At 40.0% G+C, this 25,656-nt stretch overlaps 1 protein-coding gene across 2 annotated transcripts in view; it reads left to right on the forward strand.

Moving 5' to 3' along the window:
• Positions 1-25,656, forward strand: part of VPS41 (VPS41 subunit of HOPS complex) — a 2,347,711-nt gene that overhangs the window by 1,307,029 nt on the left and 1,015,026 nt on the right. For both annotated transcript variants that reach the window (XM_044064839.1, XM_044064840.1), the window contains exon 8: positions 10,510-10,629. In XM_044064839.1, the coding sequence (XP_043920774.1) occupies positions 10,510-10,629 (120 nt within the window). The remainder of the gene's footprint in view (positions 1-10,509; positions 10,630-25,656) is intronic.

A 25,656-nucleotide genomic window follows, 5' to 3' on the forward strand; every position in this document is an offset into this window, starting at 1 on the left:
GGGCTTAACAGTTTTATCCTGGAAAACTCTACTTTCACAGATGTTCTTCGTGTTTCACTGTTGCAGTCATTACGTGTGGCAGGTTGCCCTCAGTCAGCCTGAATTCCAAAGTCTTGGGTCCTGCATCAGTTGCTGTCTTCTCTTCCATGACGTCAGGTCGTCAGGGGTATAAAACATGCAGTCAACGCCATTTTCTCCAGTCCTTTTTGCTGTGCGGTGCCTGAAGCAGAAGCATTTCGCAACTGCTGGTCGGCCGACTACTGAAATATTCGAGTTTGAGTTTCAGAACCGAAGTCCTCACTAAAGCTAAGTACCCCATTGGGGAAACTCTTTTCTTGATCCTTACCGATGTCAGAAAAAGTTAATAATTGTATTAAAAATACCTCATAAGGATTTCCATTTATACTGCATTCCTTGCCTAGGCCCTGATCACAACGTGCCTGGCTGTTGGTTTTGTGCTAGATTTAACCAAAGCACTATTAAGCGTCGGTATATTTTTGCATCAAAGTATTTTGGAAACAGATTTAACTACCCAGAAATGTCGTCGGATAGCAATTCGACTACCGGAGTACATAAAAAACGCAAAGAAAACGACAGAGAAAGGCAGTCGAGATCCAAAACCAACGACAAAGCTTCTCCTAAGCCAGTCTCTGGTTCGCTGGTACTCAGTGAGGTGCTTTCGCAGCCCCTGATACCCGCTACCTTCGAGTCGCAGGCCTCTACTGACACCCACATGGAGTCCGGCATGCCGCGAGATACTCAAGGTATTGGACCGACAGATGTGTCTCCCTCGGATGGGTCCAGAGCCGCTGAGCAGGCACCGGCCTCTGAGGGTGTATTCAGACCTCAAAATTTGTATATCAAACCGCTGACAGCTGCAAAACCAAAGATAAAAGCAAGTTCTAAAACTAAAAAAACAGTACATGAGCCACGTGCACAGGCCTCTATGCCTAAAAAACAGATGATCAAAATGGCCGAAGACCTCATTACCTTGATCAGGGGTACCCATCCCCCTCCAGATAAGAGGCCTAGGCAAGACACTGATTATGAATATACAGATCAGGTTTCTATTTCTTCTGATTCCACTTCTGATCAGGAATTATCTATTCCTCCCTATGAGGATTCTGATGCAGAGGAGTCTATACCATCTGCATCTTCTCCTGAGGATTATTCATTTGGAGAAACCTTGCATACTTTGAGGGAGCATTTTCACTGGGAGAGTCAAGACTTCTCAGAATCAAAAAAGAGGCTCAGGGATTTCCTTCTTCTCCCTCAGCACAGGCCTTTAGCCATTCCCCTGTTTTAGACATTGTGGATGATGTGTTTTTGGAGTCAAGCTTGACCCCTGACTCCTTACCTCTGGCTCCCAGTAAGCCTGACAGATATTACAGGGTCCCTGACTCACATAAATGTTTATTTAGAAACCCTGCTGCTGAGCCTGAAACTATTTCACAGGGTCCAAAGGGAGTTAAGGCCACAACAGCAAAAAATCCTACCCCCTCTGACAGAGATTTAAGGGAACTAGACAGATGGGGAAAAAGGTTTACACATCTGCAACCTTGGCAATCAGGGCCTTAAACTGTCAATTGCATATGCTTAAGTACCAAAAACATGTTATGGGATTGCTGAAACAGAAAATTATGTTGATTTCAGAATGTGCAGAAATTAAAGAATTGCAGAAATTATTGCATGCAGCTGAACAGATTGGAAAGCATACTTTGCAATGTGGTTTTGATTCCTTAGAGGCTTCCTGCAGGGCCGCAGTTACTGGATCTGTGGTTAGGAGGCATGCCTGGTTAAAGGAACAGAATTTGCCTGATCATGTTAAAGCTAAATTGCTAGATGCTCCCTTACAGCATGATTCTCTGCTTGGTGTTAAGGCAGAATAGGTTTTAAAGAAAATGGAAGACAAAGCTAAGTCTATGCAAACTGTTAAAGACTTCTTACAAGTGCAGGCACCTAGATTCAGTAGATACTGGCCTACAAAAAATTGGTCCTTTCCTGTGTCAGACAGAGCTCAAAGGGGCAAATCCAGATGCCCTAAGGGTTCCAGATACCAGGCGCAAGATTCATACAGGTCAAAGCAATGGGACACTTCTACCTCCCAATCTGGAGGAGATAAAGTGCAAACCTACAGAAAACAATCCCAATGACTTCCCTCTGCCTACTCCAAGCACTTATTGGCAGCAGCCATAGCGGGAAAGTTAGCACTTTTTGCTCAAAATTGGCAGTTAATAATACTAAACATAGTATCACAGGGATACAGATTCCATTTCCACACTCTGCCAATGGCAAATGGTTGTCCAGATGTGCCACAAAAATCAATGGGCAGAGGCACAGAAACAGGTTATCTCCCTCATGGATATGGGGGCCATTCAGCCAGTACCAGAACAGGAAAAAGGACAAGGTTTTTACCCAAGATTGTTCTTGGTACCCAGAAAGGACAAGGCCTGGCGGCCAATACTGGATTTATCGATTTTGAACACATACCTGGACATTCCAAAATTCAAGATGCTGACTTTGCAGCAGCTTCTGCCCATGCTGGGCAAGAATGCTTGGCTGGTGACATTAGACCTAAAAGAGGCATACCTGCAGGTCCCAATAAGACAATCATGCAGTAGATACCTCAGATTCAAGGCTGGCTTAAATCGTTGCAACTAAAATTGCGGATGACCTAACTCCGGTACCAGGAAATCTGCACCACCAAGATATAAAGTTTAAATTGTTGTTAATACAACTTCAAAAGGAGCCAAACAATGCCAAAATACCAGGCAACAGTGTAATCCAAAACAAGTCTTTTAATCCACACGATAAAACACTTGTTAACGGGCTTTTTCAAGTGTACAGATTTCAGTTACAGTCAAAGCTTTTCAAGTGCTTTAGCCAAAAAACTATCTGTTAATTAATTTGAATCATTAATTGATTGTTTTCAACAGGAACCACTTGATTCTGTAAACAACTTTACTGATGAAACAATGCTTAAATTACTGCAGTTAAATAATGTTTCTAGTTACTCGTAATATTAAAACTTTTAAAAAAAATATTACAATACATTTTTAATGCTAAAAATGAAAATCCCTACCAAATACGTCCCTACCATAATACTTAAAGCCAAGACTTTAATGTATAAGTTGTTAATAAACTTTTAGGAACATTATACAAGGAGACAAATGATTATAAAACATAAGATAAATGCGTTTTTTAAAAGCAAATATTATAGAAATAAATTGTTTGTGACATTTAAAGTAGAAAGGTCAGTTGATGAACATGAAAATTATAAAAATTACATGTTACAGTGAAACATCAAATATGGAAAGAGAAATAACACCATGCACTACAAAGTACTGCTTGCAAAAATACACCAGCTTAAATCGTTACCAATTCTCTGCACTGCCCTTTGGCTTATCTACTGCGCCCAGGGTCTTTACAAAGTGCCTGGCACCAGTAATTGAATTTTGCAGACAAAGAAGTATACAAATATATCCTTACTTGGACGACTGTCTCATTCAAGCAGAGAACAAGGACATTCTTCTTCGACACCTGGCATTTGTGAAAAGGCTTCTAACATGCCTACGGTACACAATAAACGAAAATAAATCACAACTGGTACCCGCTTAAAAGATAACATTCCTGGGTGCAAGCTTGAATACAACTGCCCAGATGGCTTACTTCACGCCAGACAAGCAAAGGCAACTGAGTACTTACTTCAAACTAATGGCAACAAAGACCCAGTTATCTGTAAGACAAATTCTGCAGGCTTTGGGCTTCATGCATCCTACTGATTCCATATGCAAAACTGCATATGAGGAAACTTCAATGGTACCTGAACAGTTTTATGGAGTCAACATTCTCACAGTCTGGAAGCAATGATTCCTCTCATTCCCTGCCTACAACAGGTGTTTCTATGGTGGGCAAAGGCATGTCACCAAAACATGGGATGGGCCTTCACTCTCCTCCCTGCCAGCCAAACCTTAACAACAGACGCATCGGATTATGCCTGGGGGGTCCACATGGCAGGAAGATGCATTCAGGGCATATGGACCCCAAAACAAATGCATCTGCATATCAACCAGAAAGGGATGCTAGCAGTTCAAAATGCCCTAACAGCATTCAAGGACTTACTTCATCCAGGACAACTACTGATAAAGACTGACAACACCACCATCATGTGGTATATAAACAAGCAAGGGGGCACACACTCATGCCCCCTTTGCAGATTAGCCATGGCACTGTGGGACACAGCTTTGACCTACCAAATACATCTTTAAGCTCAATTACTGCCAGGAAAACAAAATACACTGGCAGACGATTTAAGCAGAAACCTTATGGATCCTCACGAGTGGAAACTAAATCCACAAGTCTTCAACATGATAACAGAGAAATGGGGAGCCCAGACATAGATCTATTTGCCTCTCCTCAAAATTATCAATTGAAAAGATTCTGCACAAGGACTTATCACACACAAGCATGGAAAGTGGAAGCCCTATCCTTCAGTTGGAAAAACCTATCAGTTTACGCCTTTCCTCCTCTGCCTCTTCTCCCCAAGGTCCTCCTAAAAGTCAGACAAGAGAAACTAAAGATGATACTAATTGCCCCGGACTGGCCCCACCAGTACTGGTACCCAATCCTAAGGAACTTGTCTCAATACCCAGCTTGGACCTTACCTCAAAGACCTCAACTACTGTCCCAGCAAAACAATCAGATCCTGCACAATCAAATACAGACATTGAACCTGGCAGCATGGCTGATTATGTAGCTATACAAACAACACCTCTGAGTAAAGCTGTGATGGATGTCATTTTGGAAGCCAGAAGGCCTAGTACTAGAAAATCTTATGCTGACAAATGGAAGAGATTCTCTGCTTGGAATCAAGCACAAGGAATGGATTCAGCAGAACCAAATATTCCTCAGATATTACAATACTTAACTGAGATGCTTGACAAAGGCCTATCTTTCTCATCAATAAAAATCCATGCCTGTGCCGTTTCGGCTCATTACAATACAGAGCCACCAATCTTTTCTCATCCTTTACTAAAGCAGTATCTCAGAGGAACCAAAAATTTAAGGCCTCCAAGAAGATCACCATTACCTGTCTGGGACCTCAATTATGTGTTGGAAAAGCTCACCCTGCCTCCATTTGAACCAGCTGCTACCGCTGATATAAAGTTCCTATCATGGAAAACAGCTCTGCTACTAGCAATTACTTCAGCAAGAAGAGTTTCAGAGCTACAGGCCTCATGGCTATAGAGCCTTTTATCATATTTTACCCAGACAGGGTGTCTCTGAGAACAAGTCTGACTTTTATGCCTAAGGTGGTTTCCAGTGTGGCTTTTAACCAAAAAATTAATCTGCCAACTTTTTATCCAAATCCACAGAACAAGGGGGAGAGAATTCTGCATTCTTTGGACGTACACAGACAGCTGAGGTTCTACTTGAGCAGGACTAAAGCTCTATGACAAACTGAGCAATTGCTAGTGTCATATGCTGCAGGATCAGAAGGAAAGGCTATTTCAAAGCAGACAAGCCACTGCATCCGTTTCTGCTACTTACACCATGGAAATCCTTTAACCAAGGGCATTAGGTCTCATTCCACCAGAGCTGCAGCTACTTCAACAGCCTTTCTCAGAGCAGTACCAACCAAAGACATTCTAGAGGCTGCTACTTGGAGTTCTGTTCACACCTTCACAAAGCATTATCATTTGCCTCTCTACTCTAAGTCCAGGGCAGGCTTTGCCACTGCAGTACTGCAGGGCCTTATAGCCGCACCTAATGCTGTTTAGCTCCAGCCTCCCAATCATAGCTTTGGGATTCTACCCAAATGTAATGACTGCAACAGTGAAACATGAAGAACATAGTACAGTTGTGTACACATACCATAAATGTAGATGTTCGAGTGTATTCACTGTTGCAGTCCAGGTTACCCTCCCGCCATCTCCCTGTCATTCTGGAGTTTATCTTTCCTTTATCTTCTACAACCTATGTGGTGTATTTGCTTGTAGATGAAAGTAAAGTTTATATTGATGCATGTATATACATATATATATATATATATATATATATATATATATATATATATATATTGATGCATGTATATACATATATATATATATATATATATATATATTTGCTACCTTTTTGGGGGGCACCTGACATCGGGGGCAAGAAAAACTGAAGAAAATGGCGTCGGCTGCATATTTTATACCCCTGACGACCTGACGTCATGGAAGAGAAGACAGCGACTGACGCAGGACCCAAGACTTTGGAATTCAGGCCGACTGAGGGCAACCTACCAGCAGATTACCCAAATGTAATGACTGCAACAGTGAATACACTCAAACATCTACATTTATGGTAAGTGTACACAACTGCACTTTACATCAGCAAGGTGGATTTCAGAACTGCACACACAGTGATCTTCTCCTCCATACTTAGTTTTACACAAGGATAGGGTCACCCTGAGAACCAACCCAACAGAGAGTAGACATACTCAACCAATACATTTATCTGTATTTTTACCTAACCATTCCAACAAACTTGAATAATTTGTTACATACTTTGCGCATTCATGTACAGCTCAGATTCTATTTCCACATAACCAGAACATTCAGGGAAAATGTTCAGTTATTCATTTCCTTTGTGCCAAACAAAATGGACAGGAAAATCTGTAAGCAGACCTTATCCAGATGGTTTTCTGATTGTATCACCTCTGTGTATTCTTCAAAAATAAAACCTTACCATCTAAACCAAGAGCTTATTCCAACAGATTTGTTTTAATCTCCACTGCCGTTTTTAGAAATTCCCCTGTGGATGAAATTTCTGGTGCACTAACATAGGCTATGTTATGTATCTGTGCCAAACATTATAAACTGGATGTTATGTCTAGAGAGCTACTGTTCTGAATGGTATCTTGTGTTGATGACATCCAAGAAACTGGGTAGCTTGGGATTCTTTCCCAACAGTCAGATTGGACAGAGGGATGAAATAGGAAATAGAAGTTATGTACCTGTCATAATGCTGGGTCCTTTTCATCCTAGTCCGTCCACTACAGCATTCCTCTTTTTTTCTCCTGCCAAATTGTCACATTGTTTCAAGGGATGCACAGACTAGTTTGGAACTTTCTTCCTTCTGTTCTTTTATTGTGGCAGCTGGTCTATAGTTTATGCCCGTTCTGGCTAGCAGACTTGATCTGATGCGGGTGAGGGCACAGGGGAATTATGGGAGGGGAAAATCTGAACAAAGTTGAGGCTAGTAGCACTAGCAGATGGTCAAATCATAACCAACAAGCCAGCAGTTCAGTACTTCGGTATTCACATCAGATGGACTAGAATGAAAAAGATCCAGCATTACGGTAAATACAGCATTTGCATTTTTAGTTTTGTGGTTCAGTCTTTAATAATTTGGTTTATGTAATAAGATGTTGGCTGCTTTTGTCTGGATAAGTTAGTTTTGATTGTGCACTGATGCTTTCACTGGAATGTTGGGACAAGTCTTGATTCATCACTAATGGGAAGGAACTGAAGAAATAATTAAGACACATTTCTTTATGTTGATGGTGATGTTATTAGTGTAATGGCAACTTAATTAGTCACTGTTGACATCCTCACTTAGGCACTAGTAAGAAATCTGTCAACATTCTTCCTTAGCTCACTGTTGCAGTATTCCAAACTGTTGGGTTATTTCATCAACTAACCTGTACATCTGGCCAGGATACCAAAGGCAACACCTGCCATATAGTAATACATCTGACATATGACCTAAGCCTTTGGTCATAAGGTTATATAAGTGGATACATGAGCGAAACTCCTCAGACTATCTTGCTGCCAGTCTGAATGCAGGTCTTGCACCCGTCAGTCTGTTCTATGGGCAGTTGTTGGTACATTTGGCCTTCACTGGTTCAGATAAGTCCCCAGTTGGGATACCTTCCTTGTTTTTTCTCAGTTGCAATGCTGTGTGTTGCTCTATTAGATGTTAACCTGGAGGGAAAAGTGTGTTTGTGGTAGGCAAATTTCCTACAAGGATCTGCTTGTAGGAAATTTGCCTACCACAAACACACTTTTCCCTCCTGGTTAACATCTAATAGAGCAACACACAGCATTGCAACTGAGAAAAAACAAGGAAGGTATCCCAACTGGGGACTTATCTGAACCAGTGAAGGCCAAATGTACCAACAACTGCCCATAGAACAGACTGACGGGTGCAAGACTCCCTGTGCCTTTTCTGTGTAGACTGAGAGCATGACTATAAAAAGCATGCAGTCTATCAATCTATGTTCCAAAGACTTTACAAGCATGACTTTCATCTCTCACTTCCTGCTTGGAGACCTAGCATCTTAAGTGCCTTACTCAAGCAAAGATGGTGAACCCTTCCAACCCTAACATCCCACCTGTACAAAAGAAAAAGATAGAGGCTTAGGGCTGATAACATGGTGGCCCAGCCAGACACACTTACCCACAGGACTTTTGGAACCCACAATACACCCAACACCATTGTAGATGCCCGCTGCCATGACCCATTAAGAGGCCAGTATGGCATCTGAGGTTTGCGCGTCCAAAACAACTGAAGCTACTGATGGTGGTGAAGAAGGGGGGACCCCGTTTAATTATTTCTGAAGGACCTAAAGGCATATCACAGATCCTCATTAGAGAGGAAATCCCAGGGTCACTCATTGAGGTACATCAGAGGTCAGAACCTCTTTGCTAACTGAAAGTTGATGTCCCATCTAGAAAGCAAAAACAAAAGACTGAAAATGTTTCTTTATCCCAGACATCCAAGGAAAAGGAGTGGATGGATTTCTCATGGAGTCTGTTCAAGACCATTATGGCACTCAGGCCTCCATCCTTTGTAGGACCTACTCCCACTACCACTTCTCCTACTACTCCACAAAACAGACCCTGAGATTTAACTTTTGAGGACAAAGAGGCTGAATAAGACTCAGATGAGTCCTCTTTGCTAGGTCAAGTGGTCTCTGATGATGAAGGCTGCCTTTCCCCTGATTCCTCCTGTTAAGCTTAATTTGGGGAAACTATTGTTAATATGATGAAACATTTTCAATAGTAATCCAAACATATTTCTGAGGTGCAAGAAAAAGATACTGTAGCCTTTTGCAGGTAGGCACCCCTTCTCCTGCACCTGTACTTCCTTTTCTGGAGGCCCTCCTTGATGCCTTTGCATCCACCGCCACTGCTCCTGAATCACAGCCACCAACCCCTAAAAGGCCTGATAGAGTTTACACAGTTCCTGAAGATGTAACATTTCTTTACAAAATCCCAGTGGCAGACCCTTCTGTGTTTTCCATGTCTACAAACAAACCCTGTATGCTGACAGTGCCCTTCCCCCAGATGAAAACAGCAATGGACAGATTGCGGAAAAAGGTTTGTACATCTTCCACTGTTCCACTCTTGCCTTTAGAGCTCTGAATTATTACACCAGATGAGTAAACACTTACTGTCTGTAAAAAATTGTCCTGTACAGAGGAACAAGGCAGTAAACAGCAGGCCATATCTGTGGTGGATCAGGCCTTTCAAGTTGCTAGGCACAGCTTAAATGCAGCTGTGATTCAAATCTGTTATAAGGAGGTATGCATGGTTATGCTGAAACCCCTTCCCAAAGGATATTAAGACAAAACTTGTACATTTTCCATTGAGCAGGACTTTTTATTTGCTTTGGATGCTGTTAGTCTGGTTAAGACTTTACAAGAATGAGATAAAATGATGCAGAAAGATATTTATTACTTCTTTGCTCAGCTAAACTGAGAAATTATCCTACAAAGCCCACTCCCTTTTCTCTCAGGAAGTCTAGACCTCACAAGGTCAAGAAAATGCCTAGGAAAAGCTCTTTAACTTCAGATCTCTGGCTTTTTCTCCATAGCTCCCTTTTCTTGGTGTTACCACCCTGGGAGATTCCTTGGTATAACCCATCACTGAATGTGTCCTGTTCCTCTAGACGAGAAGGGCTCCTGGCCATATGGTCCTAAGTCCTTTCCCTACATATTGATGTTGTCATCAGGCTGGGTGGACAGTACTGAGTAACCAAGGATGACCACGTCTGTTGTCCAACTGCCACTCCCATCAGCCTCTACCAGAGTTCCACTAGAGAGACATCCAGTACTGTCCCGTCTTCCCTAAGATAGCATGCCCTTCCTCCCTGCCAGCATCTTATACCCAATCTCCTTATCAATCTCAGGTTTTCCATGTCAGGTCTCTGTCCCTGTGTGCCACATGACTGGCCTTAGAAGACATTTTTAGCACACACACACACACACACAATGTCCTACTCATGTTCCCATCATTAAAAAGTGCATATGCTTGCTGTATTTGTGTACTTAATATGCCCAGTTGTGTAGGTATACCTGTCCAACATAGTCTCATCCTTTTTTTTTCCCCTGGTAAATTATTGATATAAACTACAACAAAACAGACTAGTGATTGATTTGTAAAGTGACCAAATAAATAATGAAATCATATTTATTTTAATATCTAGTGACAATGAGTTTTCTTGAATTTCTAACAGCTACTGTTATATGAAAGGAACTGGCTGGGCAGATGGAAGACTGCAGTATTACATGAAGGTGAAGGACCAATTTCTAACATAAAATGGAGGGACAACCTGATTGCCTGGTCCAACAGTGTGGTAAATATCTTCTTTTTTATTGTATACAGACTTCTTGTATATTCTTTCAAAACAAGAACCATATTGGCAGGTTGTACAATAGTATGTTAAGAACAGCACAATGGTTCATTTCTTATCTTATTCATCTGCAGTGGATTGCATCATTTAGTACACCATCCTTTTTAGTCATCTGGATATAAAATATGTTTTATGCTTAGACTTCAGAAAATATAAGAATTTGAGGCAGTGTTGAAGCCTACCATTTATCTACAATATTAATTTATATTTACTTTTTGGCATTGTATAGTTTGTTTGTCATGATCATTTCAATAATTGTGTACTTTATCATTCAGCCATTATGGTTGATACTTATTCGGTTCCAGGCTTTCTTCCATTTATTCTTTTACCATTCCTATCAGATGGTGAACTCTCACTGCTGCTTTTGCTGTTTAGTAAGGGATTACATCAAGATACATCTACAGTTTCTATATTAAAGTATTTTTCTGGTCAGCAGTTGTTGTTGTTGTTGTCTTTCGGCTTTTCCCGGTTAGGGGTCACCACAGCAGAACTCCGGACCGCTAATGATTGGCAGTAGATTTTCACGAATGCCAAGGTGCCAGTTCAACCTTCAACGAAGGCACGCCCATTTACGCATGTCTTTCGAACGCCCACCCAAAAGTCAGAAAATTACTGCAATGGAAGGGTGAATCTTCCCACTGTTGTAGCTACATTTGCTGGCTTTTGTTTCCTAATAAAGGTGTTTACGTCTAGTGCTTTGGGAAACTATTCCTCCTCTTTTAGACCAAGAGACTGCTGTTGGTCACCTTCTGCAAAACAATTCAATATATGCAGCGTCAGCATAAACTAATTTTAGCCCCCTGTCACCTCATCCTACAGCACACTGCGTCTTTCACCAGAGTGGAAGCAGAATGGTCTTTGGATTTCAAGAACAAGTTAGTATTATGTTGGCCGAAGAATAACTTCTTGTACTAATCCTAAAAATGTGCTCTCTGAAGCTTAGTTCTAGAGATGAAGACACCAGTCTTGAATTTTACAGTAACTGAGCACTCCACAGTATACCTTCCGCAAGGAGTACCAGATATTAATTATAAAATCACAGCTGCAGTAAGATTCTTCGGCTATTGTTTTGACTGCAGGCAACCGCTGGTTCTTCTAGTCTGACTTCAGGAGCAGTTGGACATTCTCAGAGTGGCACTAGTTTCTTTCATATGAAAAGTAAATAATCAGAAAGCTCAAGTGTAAAATGGATGAAAACCTACACCATCTTTAGTTTTTATGTGTCCCAAGAAGTGAATGGTCATATGTTAGTCTTTCAGTCACATCCTGCAAGCTTCAAGAGCAGTAAGTGTCCACAAATTGGACTTTTTAATTTGCATTTTGTATAGTTAGTTATTGTATTTGAACATTGTGTTTGAAATTGGTTTGGGGAGTTGTAATGGCACGATGAATCTGGAAAAAGTTGCTAACAAGTGTTCTTGCTGTGAACTAATTTGTTTAATGGACTGACATCAGTAGTGCTTCTTTAGTCTTGGAGAGAAACACAAGATCATTACTTGCAAGTATTGCAAATCATGTAGAAAGACCCCTTTCTGGAAAGTGAGAAATGTGAGGGCTTTCATGGAGTGCAGAAAGCTCCTTCTGCTGAGATGAAATAAGGACTATCTGCCTATTCCCCAGCTGGAGAGACCAGCTAGCATTGAGGGCATGAAAAAGAATGTAGAATCCATTGGAGCGAAGCATAAGCATAAGAGAAAAGCGACACATTAGAGAGTGATTTTTAAGGAGATTGAGGATTGGGAACATGTGGCTTTTTAGACTCTGCTAGTGTTCATCATTAGATCATTGTTGCAGTAGCCTAAGCTGTAGGTGTTAAATCCTGCCAAGGATATGACAACCAGCCAGCATCCAATGCTTTAGGGCAGCTTCCGTGGGCCCTAACCTCTGAAAGCTCAAGAAAAGCAGTATAATGTCAGAACTTTCAAAGTGTGCTCTTCCTTTATGCACCAAGTGATTGATGGTCAGCTAGCGCTTCCCTAAGGCTAGGCACAAAAGTGTCTCTCTGGGGATAACCTTCCACTTTATTAAAATTTCTGAAGAAAAGTTTTCTTGTTCTGTAACAAAAAAATATATATATGTATATATATGTTAAGCTAGGAATTGTGTTTTTAGACATTGTCACTAAAAATTTATTTCGTAGAAGCTAATTTTTGTCAAAAGTACTTGCCGAGAACTGTGTTGCTCTTTGCTCTGAGCTGTCAAGAAGAGGTTCTGAGTTACAACCTCATATGGTGAGTTAACTTTATCTCATTTTTCTTAAGATAGGGTGTCTTTGTGACAAAATCATTCTTTTATGCCTAAGTGGTTTCAAGTCATTTTTCCCAGATCAAAAATTTAGAAAGAAAAGATTTCACATACTCGGGTGGCCATAGACAATTCAGACACTATCTTGACTGCACTGAAACCTTCAGGAGTTATAAAATATTGCAGGATAACAATAAGAATCAATCAATCAAAGGAGGTTAGAAAGGATTGGGAAGAAAGACTGGATAAACAATTCACAAAGAAACGATGGGAGGATATATGTATGTCTCCCAAATATGCAACAAAATCTAGAAGATTTAGGATTTTTCTTGGAAATATTTACATAGATATTTTTATACCCTAAGTAGACCCCAGAGAGTATTTCCTCCGGTAGACAGCAAATGTTGGAGGTATGATGGGGTGGAATAGAGGTACTTGGGAACATGTTTTCTGAGAGTGCAGTGGGCTGGTGGACTTTAAGGATTCCCAGCGGGATGGATTGTCAGAGATGTTGGGTGGGCGGATTGGTGTGAAGAGAGAGATGATTTTTCTGAGATATGATACAGAATCGGAATTGCCTAGAATATGGTAAGGTCTTGATGTGTTTAATTATGGTGGCTTCCAAAAAACAGTTACTAGAAAATGGAAATCAGACTGTGAACCAACTATATTAGAAGTAGTGAACATAGTAACAGCGATAAAACAACTGGAATTGAGATCTTTAGAAAAGGGCAGGAGCAAGCTACGTAGGGAAAAATGGGAATTGTGGGAACAATACATACGGGAGGGGTGAGGTTTAAAAGAAAGCAGGACTTAAATGAGCTATGTAATGTTTGACTGAAAACGATTGGGTATATTATAAGTGATTTATATTGTTTGCAAATTAGTGCGTGTCAGTATGGTTTGTGATGCAGAATGCAACTAGGATTGTGTCGGTGTGGTTTGTTTCATTATATAAATGTATGATTGCTTATGTCATAAGGGATTGTTTAATAAAGATGTTTCTTATTAAAAACGGGGGGCAAGATTTGAATAATTTATGTAATGCTGCTTAGGTTATGTAATATATATATATATATATATATATATATATATATATATATAGCAATGTATGTGAAGTATAGTATTTATTAATATTAATTCAATACAGTTTGATTACTTTTATATAAATGTAACATTGCCTATTTCACAAGTGCTAAAGGTGTGTTAAACAGCTGATCTGAACTCCTGAAGGTTTTTTTTTTTATTTCCTATGAAGGTAAGACGGGACAACAGTGTCAAAACCGATAATTTCCAGTTGGTTGTTTAATGTTGTTGTTTTTTGTTATTCTCACCATAACTTCCAGGCAAGGTCCCATTCTACCAGGGCTTTGACTTCTTCTATGGGTTTTTGGAAAGGGGTGGGCTCTAGAAATATTCTAGAGGCAGCAACTTGGTCTTCTGTGCACCTTTACAAAATGTTACAAATTAAATTCCTTTTCCAGGTCCCGAGCAGATTTTGCTAGGACTGTTCTGCTGAGGTTCCTGGACTCTGACTCTTCTTTCCCCCAGTCTTTATAAACTCTGTATTCTATATGTACAGCTTAGACTACTGCAACAGTGATCTAATGCTGAAAATAGTACAGTTGTGTAAGCTAATTACCATTACAGTAGATGTTCAAATACATCACTGTTGCTGTAGAGACACCTTCTCTCACCCCTTTTGTGTTATGCTTTTGCAAGGGTGTGGATATTTTTATTTAACTTTTTTCTAGCATATTGCTAAAACAGCTCTAAGATCCCTTACTTTGCAACAGTAAAATGTTCAAGGTTTTGCACCCTAACCACTAAGTCTCTTCTTGAGCCATTCAGCAGTTAGGGCACATGGAATGTGCTGTAAAGCTTTGAATGCTAGCTGGTTGTCATATCCTTAGCAGGATATAACCCATTCAAATATCAGCTGCTATAGTACATTAACTTACACAAATGTACTGTCATATGAATGTGTTGGAGCACTGGCACCAAAGAGTCATAGCTTCTCCTCCAGTTCCAGCACCTACTATAGCTTTGGATCCACCTGTAATAGTCCCTTCAAAAACATTCAGCTGGATCACAACATTAGAAATGAGTCAGGCCTCTGGAAGTGTTTTCATTGTACCACAGGTTAAAGTCATATACCAGATCCTTTTGGAGGTACCAATCCTTCACATGTGGCTTTGATTGCCACTTCCTTCTCTGTCACTAGAAGTTCCTTCCATTTTGATAGAACATTCTGCTAACACTGGGTGAAGCCCACTTTTTGTACTGGCCCTCCAGCTATGTTTCCATTTTAGAGTATCAGTCCCCTTTGCATGTGCTGCCCACCTAAACCCAGGCTTCTTTCGCTTAGAATTATTTTTCAGACTGCAACCCCCTCACTTTGAATGTGACCCAACATTTTTAATAAAAGAAGAATCCTTCCCGGGAGGAGTCATTGGTGCCAGATTGGCTGAAAAGAATCTGGCATACTTCAACCAAATCCACTGGGGTAAGATACTGAGGATGAGTATACAGTCAGTGTAATGACTTCACCAGAGGGCATCTCCTTTAGAAAGACTATTTTAATGAGTGAGTATTTTTAAATTGGAGGTAAAGAAGCTTTCTGAGTCCCTGAAATGATCTCTAGAACTGATGGACATGGAAGGAAAGGCTGAAACTCTCAGCCTTGTGGTACAGGAGTTCCATGATCTCTTCAAGAGTACTTCATTAGAATCAGCATCACAGTCTTCTGACAAAAAGAAACCATCATGTCTTCAGAATCTTAAAAAAAAAAATCCAGGTGCCTTTATAATAACCTCTGTTTTTCTCCTGGATATCTCCAGAGGATCCAAGTTAGCACTCAATTTCAACATTCGAACCACTGAAAGGGAAAACAGTATTAGATTGTGCACGAAAGTGTACATGTCTTCAACTTCTGGAATCAGGGTCTTCACTTGATAGACTGACCGGATTCACTATCACAGGGGAGCATTTCCAGGCTAAAGGAGGATATGGCCAAGGAAATGAGACATTCTGAGACAGGATCTTCAATTTTAGGGGGGTTCTGTTTCTCCCAAACGGTGAAAGGGCTTTCTCCAAATTTGCACTAGTGTTGCAGAACAGCTTACTCCAGGGATTGACATTTATAAATGAGCATTATTAATTTTAGGAGAAAGATCATTAAACACTGTAAAATGAAGTATAGAAATGCAATCAATTTTAGGAAGGTATACAAGTACAATTGTGTTTGGTATGCTGTTAATAGACTCCATATTTGTCTCTATATAAGGCATGATCAGTTCACTGGACTGCCACGGTCATGACCAGTGTTGTTAATCTGAGTACTTTCTAGAAAAAAACTAATACCCTGAAAAACAAGTCCAGATGTGCAAAACCAGAAAAAAATATAACTAAAGCAAGCAATCTGGAGCCACAAGTGTAAAACACACACTTTGATTGCAAGTAAAACGTTTGCATAGATGCTTCCTCAGCCAGAAATTCATTAAAATGAAAAGCACATACCTTTATACATTTAGTAATAAAAATCACTTCATTCAGTTAAATAATTAAAACAATAAAATGCTGTTGAACAATTTTAGAGAGACTGTTATCTTACTCTGCCGTGTAGTTCCCTAAGAACGGGTTTTAAACTAAATGCCTCATTTAACCCTGGTGGGTGTTGTGCCCTAAAATACAGGATCCATTTACTTTCTTCTTTCTCAGTAATATTTTTATGCCACCCCCTCTAATAAAATCTGGTACTGCATACAGAATCATACATTTAAAAGTATGTGTATCATCCATACCTTGTATGTGTTTATATAATGCATTCCTGTCTATTTGCCTTTTAATTTCTGACATATGACTACATATTCTATCTTTGAGTTTTTGATTGTTTTTCCTATATAATAAGCACTACATTTGGAGCAATAAGCCATATAAACTAGATTTTTCGTTTCACAAGTACCATATGCTCATAAAGTGAAGGTATTTCCATATAATAGATGAAAAACCATGCTATCAGTATATATATATGTTTACAAAAACTACAATTATTGCACATATAATTAGCAGTTATGTACTTGCCATAACTTGGTGTATGTGTTGTCCATTCTCATTCTTCATCACTGATGGGTTACAGGTCCAATCTTCGGATCCAACTCAGCCGTATTTTCCAGATTTCAAATCCTAATCCTGAGCTCCTCCTTCTGCCCATAATGCAACACGCCACCAATAACTCCTGAGATCGAGTTTGCTGCCTATGTCTATTGAATTATAGAGACAGGACCAAAAAGAAAGAATTATGATGGGAAACTCAGAACTCAAACCTCTGTAATGTCCAGTATCCTTCAAAAGATATAAGGCCAGGGGATGGCTGGGAGGGGAAGGTGAGAAAGAAGGAGAATGGATAACACATATACCAAGTTACCGTAAGTACATAACTCCTAAATATGATGATGTCCTTCTCATTCTTCCTCAATGATGGGTAGAATCTACTCCAGTCTTAGGAGGCCCTCAAGGAGAGAGATGCCAGAGCACCGTCAAACCAAAGGAAGGTCTGTTTCTGGAGACAATGCCCAGTATGTAATGTGTCACAAGAGTATGAGTACACAAGCAAGTTACTGTAAAAGAGATATCAAAACAAAAACTATGGCATGACTGTAGATAAAGCAGTCATAGAATAGATAGAATGGCTTTAGGATGATAAGGCAACTCTAGACCACTTTGTAAACGAATCATTGAAATACGGTCAGAAGTCTAACTGACCTAGGCTACACATTTGACTGCTTAACTCAAGTGGTTAGAAGAAAGGGGAAATAAACAATGACAATTCAGAAAGGATAATATATATTGACTAACAACTATATCGATTCTTATTCTCCACTATGAAGGGAAGTTCTCATGTAGAAGGCACTGAATTGACTATTGATCTGGTAGAGTGAACTTTGGCAGAACGAAGCAATTTCAAATCTTTTAATGAATGAATAATAGGAATACCTTCTGTAATCAACTGAGAACTAAAAACAAGTAAACACCAACAAATGAAAACAAAAATGAAGCAGGCAATTAGGCTCCACACAAATATTTAATAAAAGTAAGTGCTTTTGTTTGAAAATTCAAAGGACTTCATCAAAATAACTACTAAATCTAAAATCACAGTATAAATACCCACTTCAGTTAACAAAACCCCCTCCCTTGAATTAACTTTTCCAAGGCAACTGAAATAATCATGTGACATTTTTCTCATAAAGGTTACATATAAAAAGCAAGCAGTATGTATACAAACTACTTGTTATATACAATAAAAATACATGTGTAAATGTGCTATAAACTAACCTCAGAATAATATATACAGTAAAACATACAGAACAACACAACATCCCTAAACCTATAGAAAGTAAGCTTCCTTTTACCGCAAGACACTACTTAAGGACATTGCATCATTAAGACCAGGCATAACTGTGGCATTAGTTTTTATCTGCCTCTTCAATTCTAAAAATTCTAAACAAATCGTCACTAGGGCCACCCCTTTGCCCCAAATCCACCTGGTCTATGATGATCACAAATCTGAATTCATGTGAAGGGTTGGAATCCACATGCTTTAATAAAGCATTTTTATTATTTTTATTCCTGATATCGTAAATATGCTGGTAAATTCTCTTTCTAAGACTCACTTTCGTTTTTCCAAGGTAAAATGCACTGCAGGATTTACACAGGGCCTAGTAAACAACCCCTTTACTACCACACTGGAATTTACCCTGTAACTTAATGTTACCAAACCCTTCCACATAAAATTCTTTGCCTACAGCAACAAATGGACATTGAGATACCTTCTGTAATCCATTCAGGTAGCCTGACTGAACCGTGCTTGACCTAAGCGAATGGATGAAGGGAGATAAATAGCTGAATAGATTTCATGGCTACTTTTGGCATAAGGAAAGGACTGGTTCCATTTATTAATATAGAAGAAGAAATTTGCCTTCTCCTGAAAGAACTAGTCAGAAAAAGGACTAGTGTTCGAGAAGGATACCCATTTGACAATACACTAATTATTATTTATTTATTCATTCAACATCTGCCTACCGGGATAGGCTAACTGGGAGAACAGAACCTATTTTCATTGAAGGCTTGGGGAGAAATACCAAAACATGCCATGCATATACAACCTTGCAAGCAATGGAAGGTAGAGGCTCTGAACATGCTGGCTAATGTCACAAACTAGGAAAGTCAGCCTGCACTACCTGACAATCACTGGAAGTAGAGAAACCATATGGTCAATTTTAGGGCACGGAGATCAGCAAGGTAGATCTCCTAAGGGTGGTATAAGGGATCCTGACTGGGCTGCAGAATCCATGAAGAATATCCCAGAAGAGATCTGATAGAGAGGGAGTGTTCAATTTCCATAGTATATGTGCTGTAGTTAGAAAACGGTTTACAGAGATCACCTCTTATTATGCCTCCATGGTCTCTCTGATTAAGGGGGAGAAACATGTTCCTCCTTGTTTGTTAATATACTAAGATACTTACATGTCGATGTGCATTGCAACAGACGTCAGAGGGAGGGCATCTGGATCTCAGCATCTTAAAGATGTTTGTCAAACGAGAAAAATTCCAGATGATCATGGTTCAGTCTGTCCTTCTATTCTTGGAAAAAGATGATTGGATGTGCTCAGGAGATTTTCAGGATGCGTTATTACCACATAAATATGGACAAGCACTCCAGAAGATTTCTTCGCTTCCGGCTAGGGGCCAATCATTTTCAATTCTGCGTGCTGCTGTTCGGACTCTCTGCAGCCCCCAGAGTGTTCACCAAGTGCACAGCAGTGGTAACAACTCACTTGAGATTACAAGGATTCCGGGTGGTTCCATATTTAGATGATTGGCTCCTCACCGCCCCCACCAAGCATCTACTGGAGATAGCACTAAACTACACTCTCAAACTAGCAGACTCTATGGGAATCTCAGTCAGCTGGGGAAAGTGCAACCTGATTCCTTCTCAATCCTTAGACTTTATCGGAGCAGTTTTCAACACAAATGCTTGCCTAGTCTCTCTCCCGGATCACAGACTACACAGGACAAAATCCCAAATCCGGGTGATAGTCAAAATGTAGTCCCGGCTTGAAAAGTCTTTCAACGTCTGGGTTCCATGGCAGTGTCAATTACCATAGTGCCCTTGGAAAGACTACACATGAGAATTCTCCAATGCCTACTCCTAACGCAATGGTACCCATTACAACATTCCTCCACACAGCAGCTAGCAAGTATGGTTGATGCAAACGGCCAACCCAACACATGTGAAAATTAACAAAAAGGCCAGCACCACAAGGACGCAGTTTACTGCAATTTATTTTCCATCACAATTCCAAATTAGACCGGTTTCAGCATCTAGCCTTCATCAGTGATAATTTCTAACACAAAAAATTAAAATAGTGGTATGTATTATTAGACTCCACATGTTTAAATAGTGCACTAGTTTCTTTTTTATTTCTGATATCTCTTAGGTGTTCAAGAACACGATCTCTCAAACAGCAGTTTGTCTTCCCAATGTAGTAGAAATTACAGTATGTGCAAAAAGCTTAGTTAACTAAATTCTTTAGAGTTCCGTCAGCATAAAAAGGAAAATCTACTGTGCACTTTTGCACAGGATGTACAAACCGGCTACCTGATAAATGTATTTGCACGCACTACACTTCCTACAGGGAACGTCCCTTACCTATACGAGGTAGGGGCTGATGGTGTATCATTGCTTCTAAAACAAAATTGCCACTGTTTCTAAAGACAACCACAAAGCATTCTATAGCTATGTCAAGAATCTCAATGGCAACACTCAGATCTGCTCTGAGTTACAGCACAATGGCACTAAATATACAGAACCAACTGATATTGCCAACATCCTGGCAGATAGGTTCAGTGCTAACTTTACCCAACTCTCACCCCCTAAAGGGCCCATCTCTATACTGGAAGAATGCAAAGTTCCTGTAATCATGGCTGAACAGGTAAAAACCACACTCTCCAAAGCCAAGAACACAGCATCCATGGGACCTGACAACATCCCAGGCTGCGTTCTACTCAAACTACAGAACGAACTGGCACCCCACCTAAGTACCATGTTCAATCATAGCCTCACCTCAGGCTTTGTGCCCACTGAGTGGCACACAGCGACAGTTATCCCACTCCACAAAGGGGGATTCACTATGGACCCCGGGAACTACCACCCCATTAACCTGACGAGCCTGGTCTGCAAGATCATGGAACGTATCATCATGGAACTTATAACCAAAGACAGTGGTAATCTCCAAACTCTGGACCCCACCCAGTTCGGGTTTGTAAAAGGCAGATCATGTCTCCTAAACCTGATAGACTTCTTTGAAATTGTCACCAAAGCCATAGATGAGGGTAAGGTGGTTCACGCAGCCTATCTAGATCTCGCCAAGGCTTTCGACACCATCCCCCACTCTGGAATTATAGGTAAACTCACTAAAATAGGTATAAATCCGTATGTCACAAGATGGGTTGCCAACTGGCTCACTGACAGAACCCACACTTTGAAAGTAGCAGACTCCAAATCCGACTTCAGACCAGTGACAAGTGGAGTACCACAGGGTTCAGTCCTGAGTCTTCTCCTGTTTGGTATCTACTTCTCTGAAGTACAGGCTAACACAGAAGGTCTTTGGCTAATAAAGTTCACAGATGACTGCAAACTAGGAGCCATAATCGAAATTCCTAACGATGTGGACATCCTACAAAAGGGCCTCACTGAGACAGATGCCTGGTGTCAAAGCCATGGCCTCAAGCTCAATGCCAAAAAGTGCACTGTCATCCCTTTTTTTAAAAACTCTATACCCATGAACTACCACATAGGCGGTAGTCTACTTAACACCGAAAGTGTGATAAGAGACCTTGGGACACAGGTGGACAGTAGTCTCTCCTTTGATAATCACATTGCCACAGTAGTCAGGAAATCCTTCTATGTGGCACACCTCATCACAAAAGGTTTCTCATCCAGGAAAAAAGAGGTAATTGTTCCCCTCTACTCATCACTCATTAGACCCATTATAGAGTTCAGTGCCCCTTTTGGTATGTACCTCACAAGACATCTACAGCAACTGGAAAGGCCGCAGAAATACCTCACAAATAGGATTACCGGCCTCAAACAGATGCCGTACGCAGACCACCTCAAAAAACTCCAGCTTTACCCTGTCTCATATCGCCTACTCAGAGGCGATCTCTGCCTAACATACAAAGCTATATCAAACCCAGAGCTGCTGGACATGCTCAACTTAAAGAAATCCCAATCCCTCTGAGCTACACACTCTAGGGACCTAAACCTTGTCACCACAATAAATAGAACATGCTGGAGGGATAGATTCCTGTCCCAGAGAATTCCCATACTCTGAAACAAACTACATATCTGTATCAAACAAAACTTCTCATTAGCACTCTTCAAGAAAAATCTTGATGATTGGATGGAAAATAGGAAATTCACCCTGGGGATCACTTCTGTGGCTCTGCTCAACAGGGGCACAGGAAAATAATTTTCTCGGGTGGCGAAAGCCAGGGTACCTTTTTGGCTCGGCTTATATAGGCCCTAGGGCCAATAGCGTAGTACCTACCTGTAACATAGCTGTTTCTTAATAGATGCACTGTTCTTAAAAGAAAAAACTAGGCTTACTGGAAACTATTTCACTAAGCCCTTTATTTGCATACAGAATGTTCCAGTTTCTCTTAATTATATCACAGAAAATACCAACGTCATTCGAGTAAGTTAAAGAAAACCTGATTCTACATGTATCTATGGGTGTCTCTACTGGTTGCACCTCATTAGAAGTCTCAGAAAAGAAGGGCTTACCCTTCTTGTCTGTCTCTCTCAAGACTGACTGCATACCCTCATCTATCTCCCTAACCTTATAATCTCTCTCAACAAAATCTCTTTTAAGTTGATGAAAGGCATACACCATCTCTTCTTCATCATTATGCAGTCTCATCATCCTAAGGAATTGTCCCCAAGGACATTCCTAGGGACGTGCAGTGGGTGCATACTACTATGTAGTAGAGTATTTTTCCTTATCTCTTTCCTATACAACCCTGTCCTAAACGTGCCTAACTCTGATCTTTTTATCTTAACATCAAGAAAATTACTCTGTTAGTAGAGTAGACATGTGAAAACCTCAAAAAGGATGTAGTAGTGGATAAATAGGCAAAAAAGGCTAGTAGTTGTTCATCACCTCCCCATAAAATAAACACATCGTCCACAAATCTTTTATACCAAATACTTGAACTTAAATTATTATAGGTGAAAACTGCGTCCATTTCCCAGTTAGCCAACAAAAGGTTGGCATAGGTATTGGCACAAGCGGTACCCATCGCTATGCCAACCTTCGGTAGATAGTAGTTACCACCAAAAATAAAAACATTATTTTCTAGTACATTTTCAACCAAGATACAAATGAGGTTATTTTGTACATTATAGTAGTACTTGCCCTTGTTCAATATTTCTCTCAAGTTCTCTGTACCCCATTCATTCGGGATAACAATGAACAATGAGTTTATATCCATGGTAGCCAAGTACACTTTTTGCTGTTTATCTATATCTTCTATATCTACTGTATCTTGTAACAACTTCTTATTATGTACAAATAAGTCAAATAATGTTGCAGGAGACTTGCTGTACTCGCGGTACATTGCTAAACTCTGGAATAGTATCCCCACACAAATAAAACTCTTCGACAAACTCAGTAGTTTTAAACCACTGCTTAAACAACATCTTAGCCATTCCTGGTCCTGCACAAACTCATTACAAGTTTAAGACTTTGTGTTCACTGTATGATACTCTCCAACTACTCTCCTTAAACAGAATACTCTTAACCTCTCAATGAAATTGACATAACAATTTTTATACAAAACTTCTGCCTGTACAATCCACTAAGTTGCATGTGGGCTTTCTCTTTAGTAACTTCTACCACTGTAACATCTTGGAATGTATAATGTAATGACTGTGTTTGTATAAATGTAAATAGAAATGGAACTACTCTGTGTTTAACTAGAACGTAATATAATGCAATGTTTTCTTCTTGGGCCTCTGCTGAAAATGGGCATTACCCAGTCAGACATTCCCAGTAAACAAAGATAAATAAATAAATAATGAATAACTAATCTTTTTCTTATCTCCAGCACAATAGGACACTGATGGATACATTCTGACTAATTAATAGGTTTAGGAATTTCTACTGGAGTAACTTCCATACAGAGGTTTGACACTCAAGTTGTTAACAGAAATGATGATTGCTTGTACCGTTAAGAACATATCCTTTTCCTAGAGTTGGATCCCCCAGCACTTTCTCCTAAGATCCCCAGAACCCTCTGATTTGAAGGAATGGTACTATAAAAAATGCAATTTCAAGAAGGACAGTATCAGTACTGGTGGGCATGAATTTCTACCTACCTCCTGATATAGCAGTGGAGTTAACAGCGTGTGTGTGTAACCCTGTACCTAAATGTATTTGCAGACTTGTAAATATTATATTTTTTAACTATGAAACCCTACCTCAAAGTCTTTATACCTTTGCACCATCTTTGACAAAAAAAAAAAAAGATAACTTTAGGACATATCCCTCTTGGATCACATTCCTAAAATGACAGCCAACTTCTAGCTTCTAGCTGGAATGCTATGTGCAGTAAGTATGAGTAAGTTAAATGAGTAGTACAGCTCACTGGCTGTTAATTGCTTACTGAAGACTTTATGAACTCACTTGTCCATTTGCATCCTACTCAATTATGGTACCTTTTGTAATTGACCTAGTGAGTCATCCAGGCTGGCTGGAAAATCCTTAGATCATCTACAAATGGTTAATAATTGCATGTGCGACATTTGGAAGGTTGAGTCAAGCTGTGTGAACCCTGAATTTTGACTCAAAATGTTGAATACCAACATTACCAACTGTCTGAACTTGCCTCCCTTCTAGACACATGTTATCGCTTGATCTTGGATCCCAGATCAGTAGGGAATTTCAGCATTCAAAATTGAGTTTGCCCCTGTTTGACATGCTGACTTTCAAGGAAAGTTTTTTTCAGGGAATGCTCTGCTCAACCTTCCAACCATCAAGCATTCAATAGTAAACGTCTACAAACAAATGTACCACAAGTTCCATTTGTCCGGTTATAACTTCTCTTATCTTCTCTCTCTCTCTAATACTTGGGCCATGAATTCAGTGGTTAGAACAAAGATTAGGTGTAGTGTGAAAGACTGTGCCTTGTTTCTTTTTTTCAGTTGGTAGTACTTTTAATAATTGAACTTAATTTATGATCACTACAAATGTCCCATGACACATGCTTTCTAGCCTTCAGTGACATGGCTCTGGAAACTGATATTTCTGCAGTGTTATAAACAAGTAGTCCCATCATAGTCAGTCATGCACCTTTTCTTTGTCAAGGCTAAGCAAGAAATAACCCCCCCCCCCTCCCCATCAGTCATATATTCTGTTAACAGTAATTGCCTTTTTATATTATCAGACTCTTGTTTCCCTCTTAGAAGGCACACATTGATCATCTTAGAAATCACACATTGATCAGGGTGTGGATGCCTTTAATTAATGTTTTTTTTTTCTTTTGGTTCACCAAATTAGAGGGGCCATCATTGAGGCAAACATCAGAGGTGACCTTTTTGTATTATATTAAAGCTCTAACCCCCGCTATGCACACCCAGTAACATGCTGAGGGTTTGGCATGGAG

This window comes from Protopterus annectens, chromosome 3.part0, assembly GCF_019279795.1.
Source record: "Protopterus annectens isolate FY-2018-M chromosome 3.part0, PAN1.0, whole genome shotgun sequence".
Classification (NCBI taxonomy): domain Eukaryota; kingdom Metazoa; phylum Chordata; order Ceratodontiformes; family Protopteridae; genus Protopterus; species Protopterus annectens.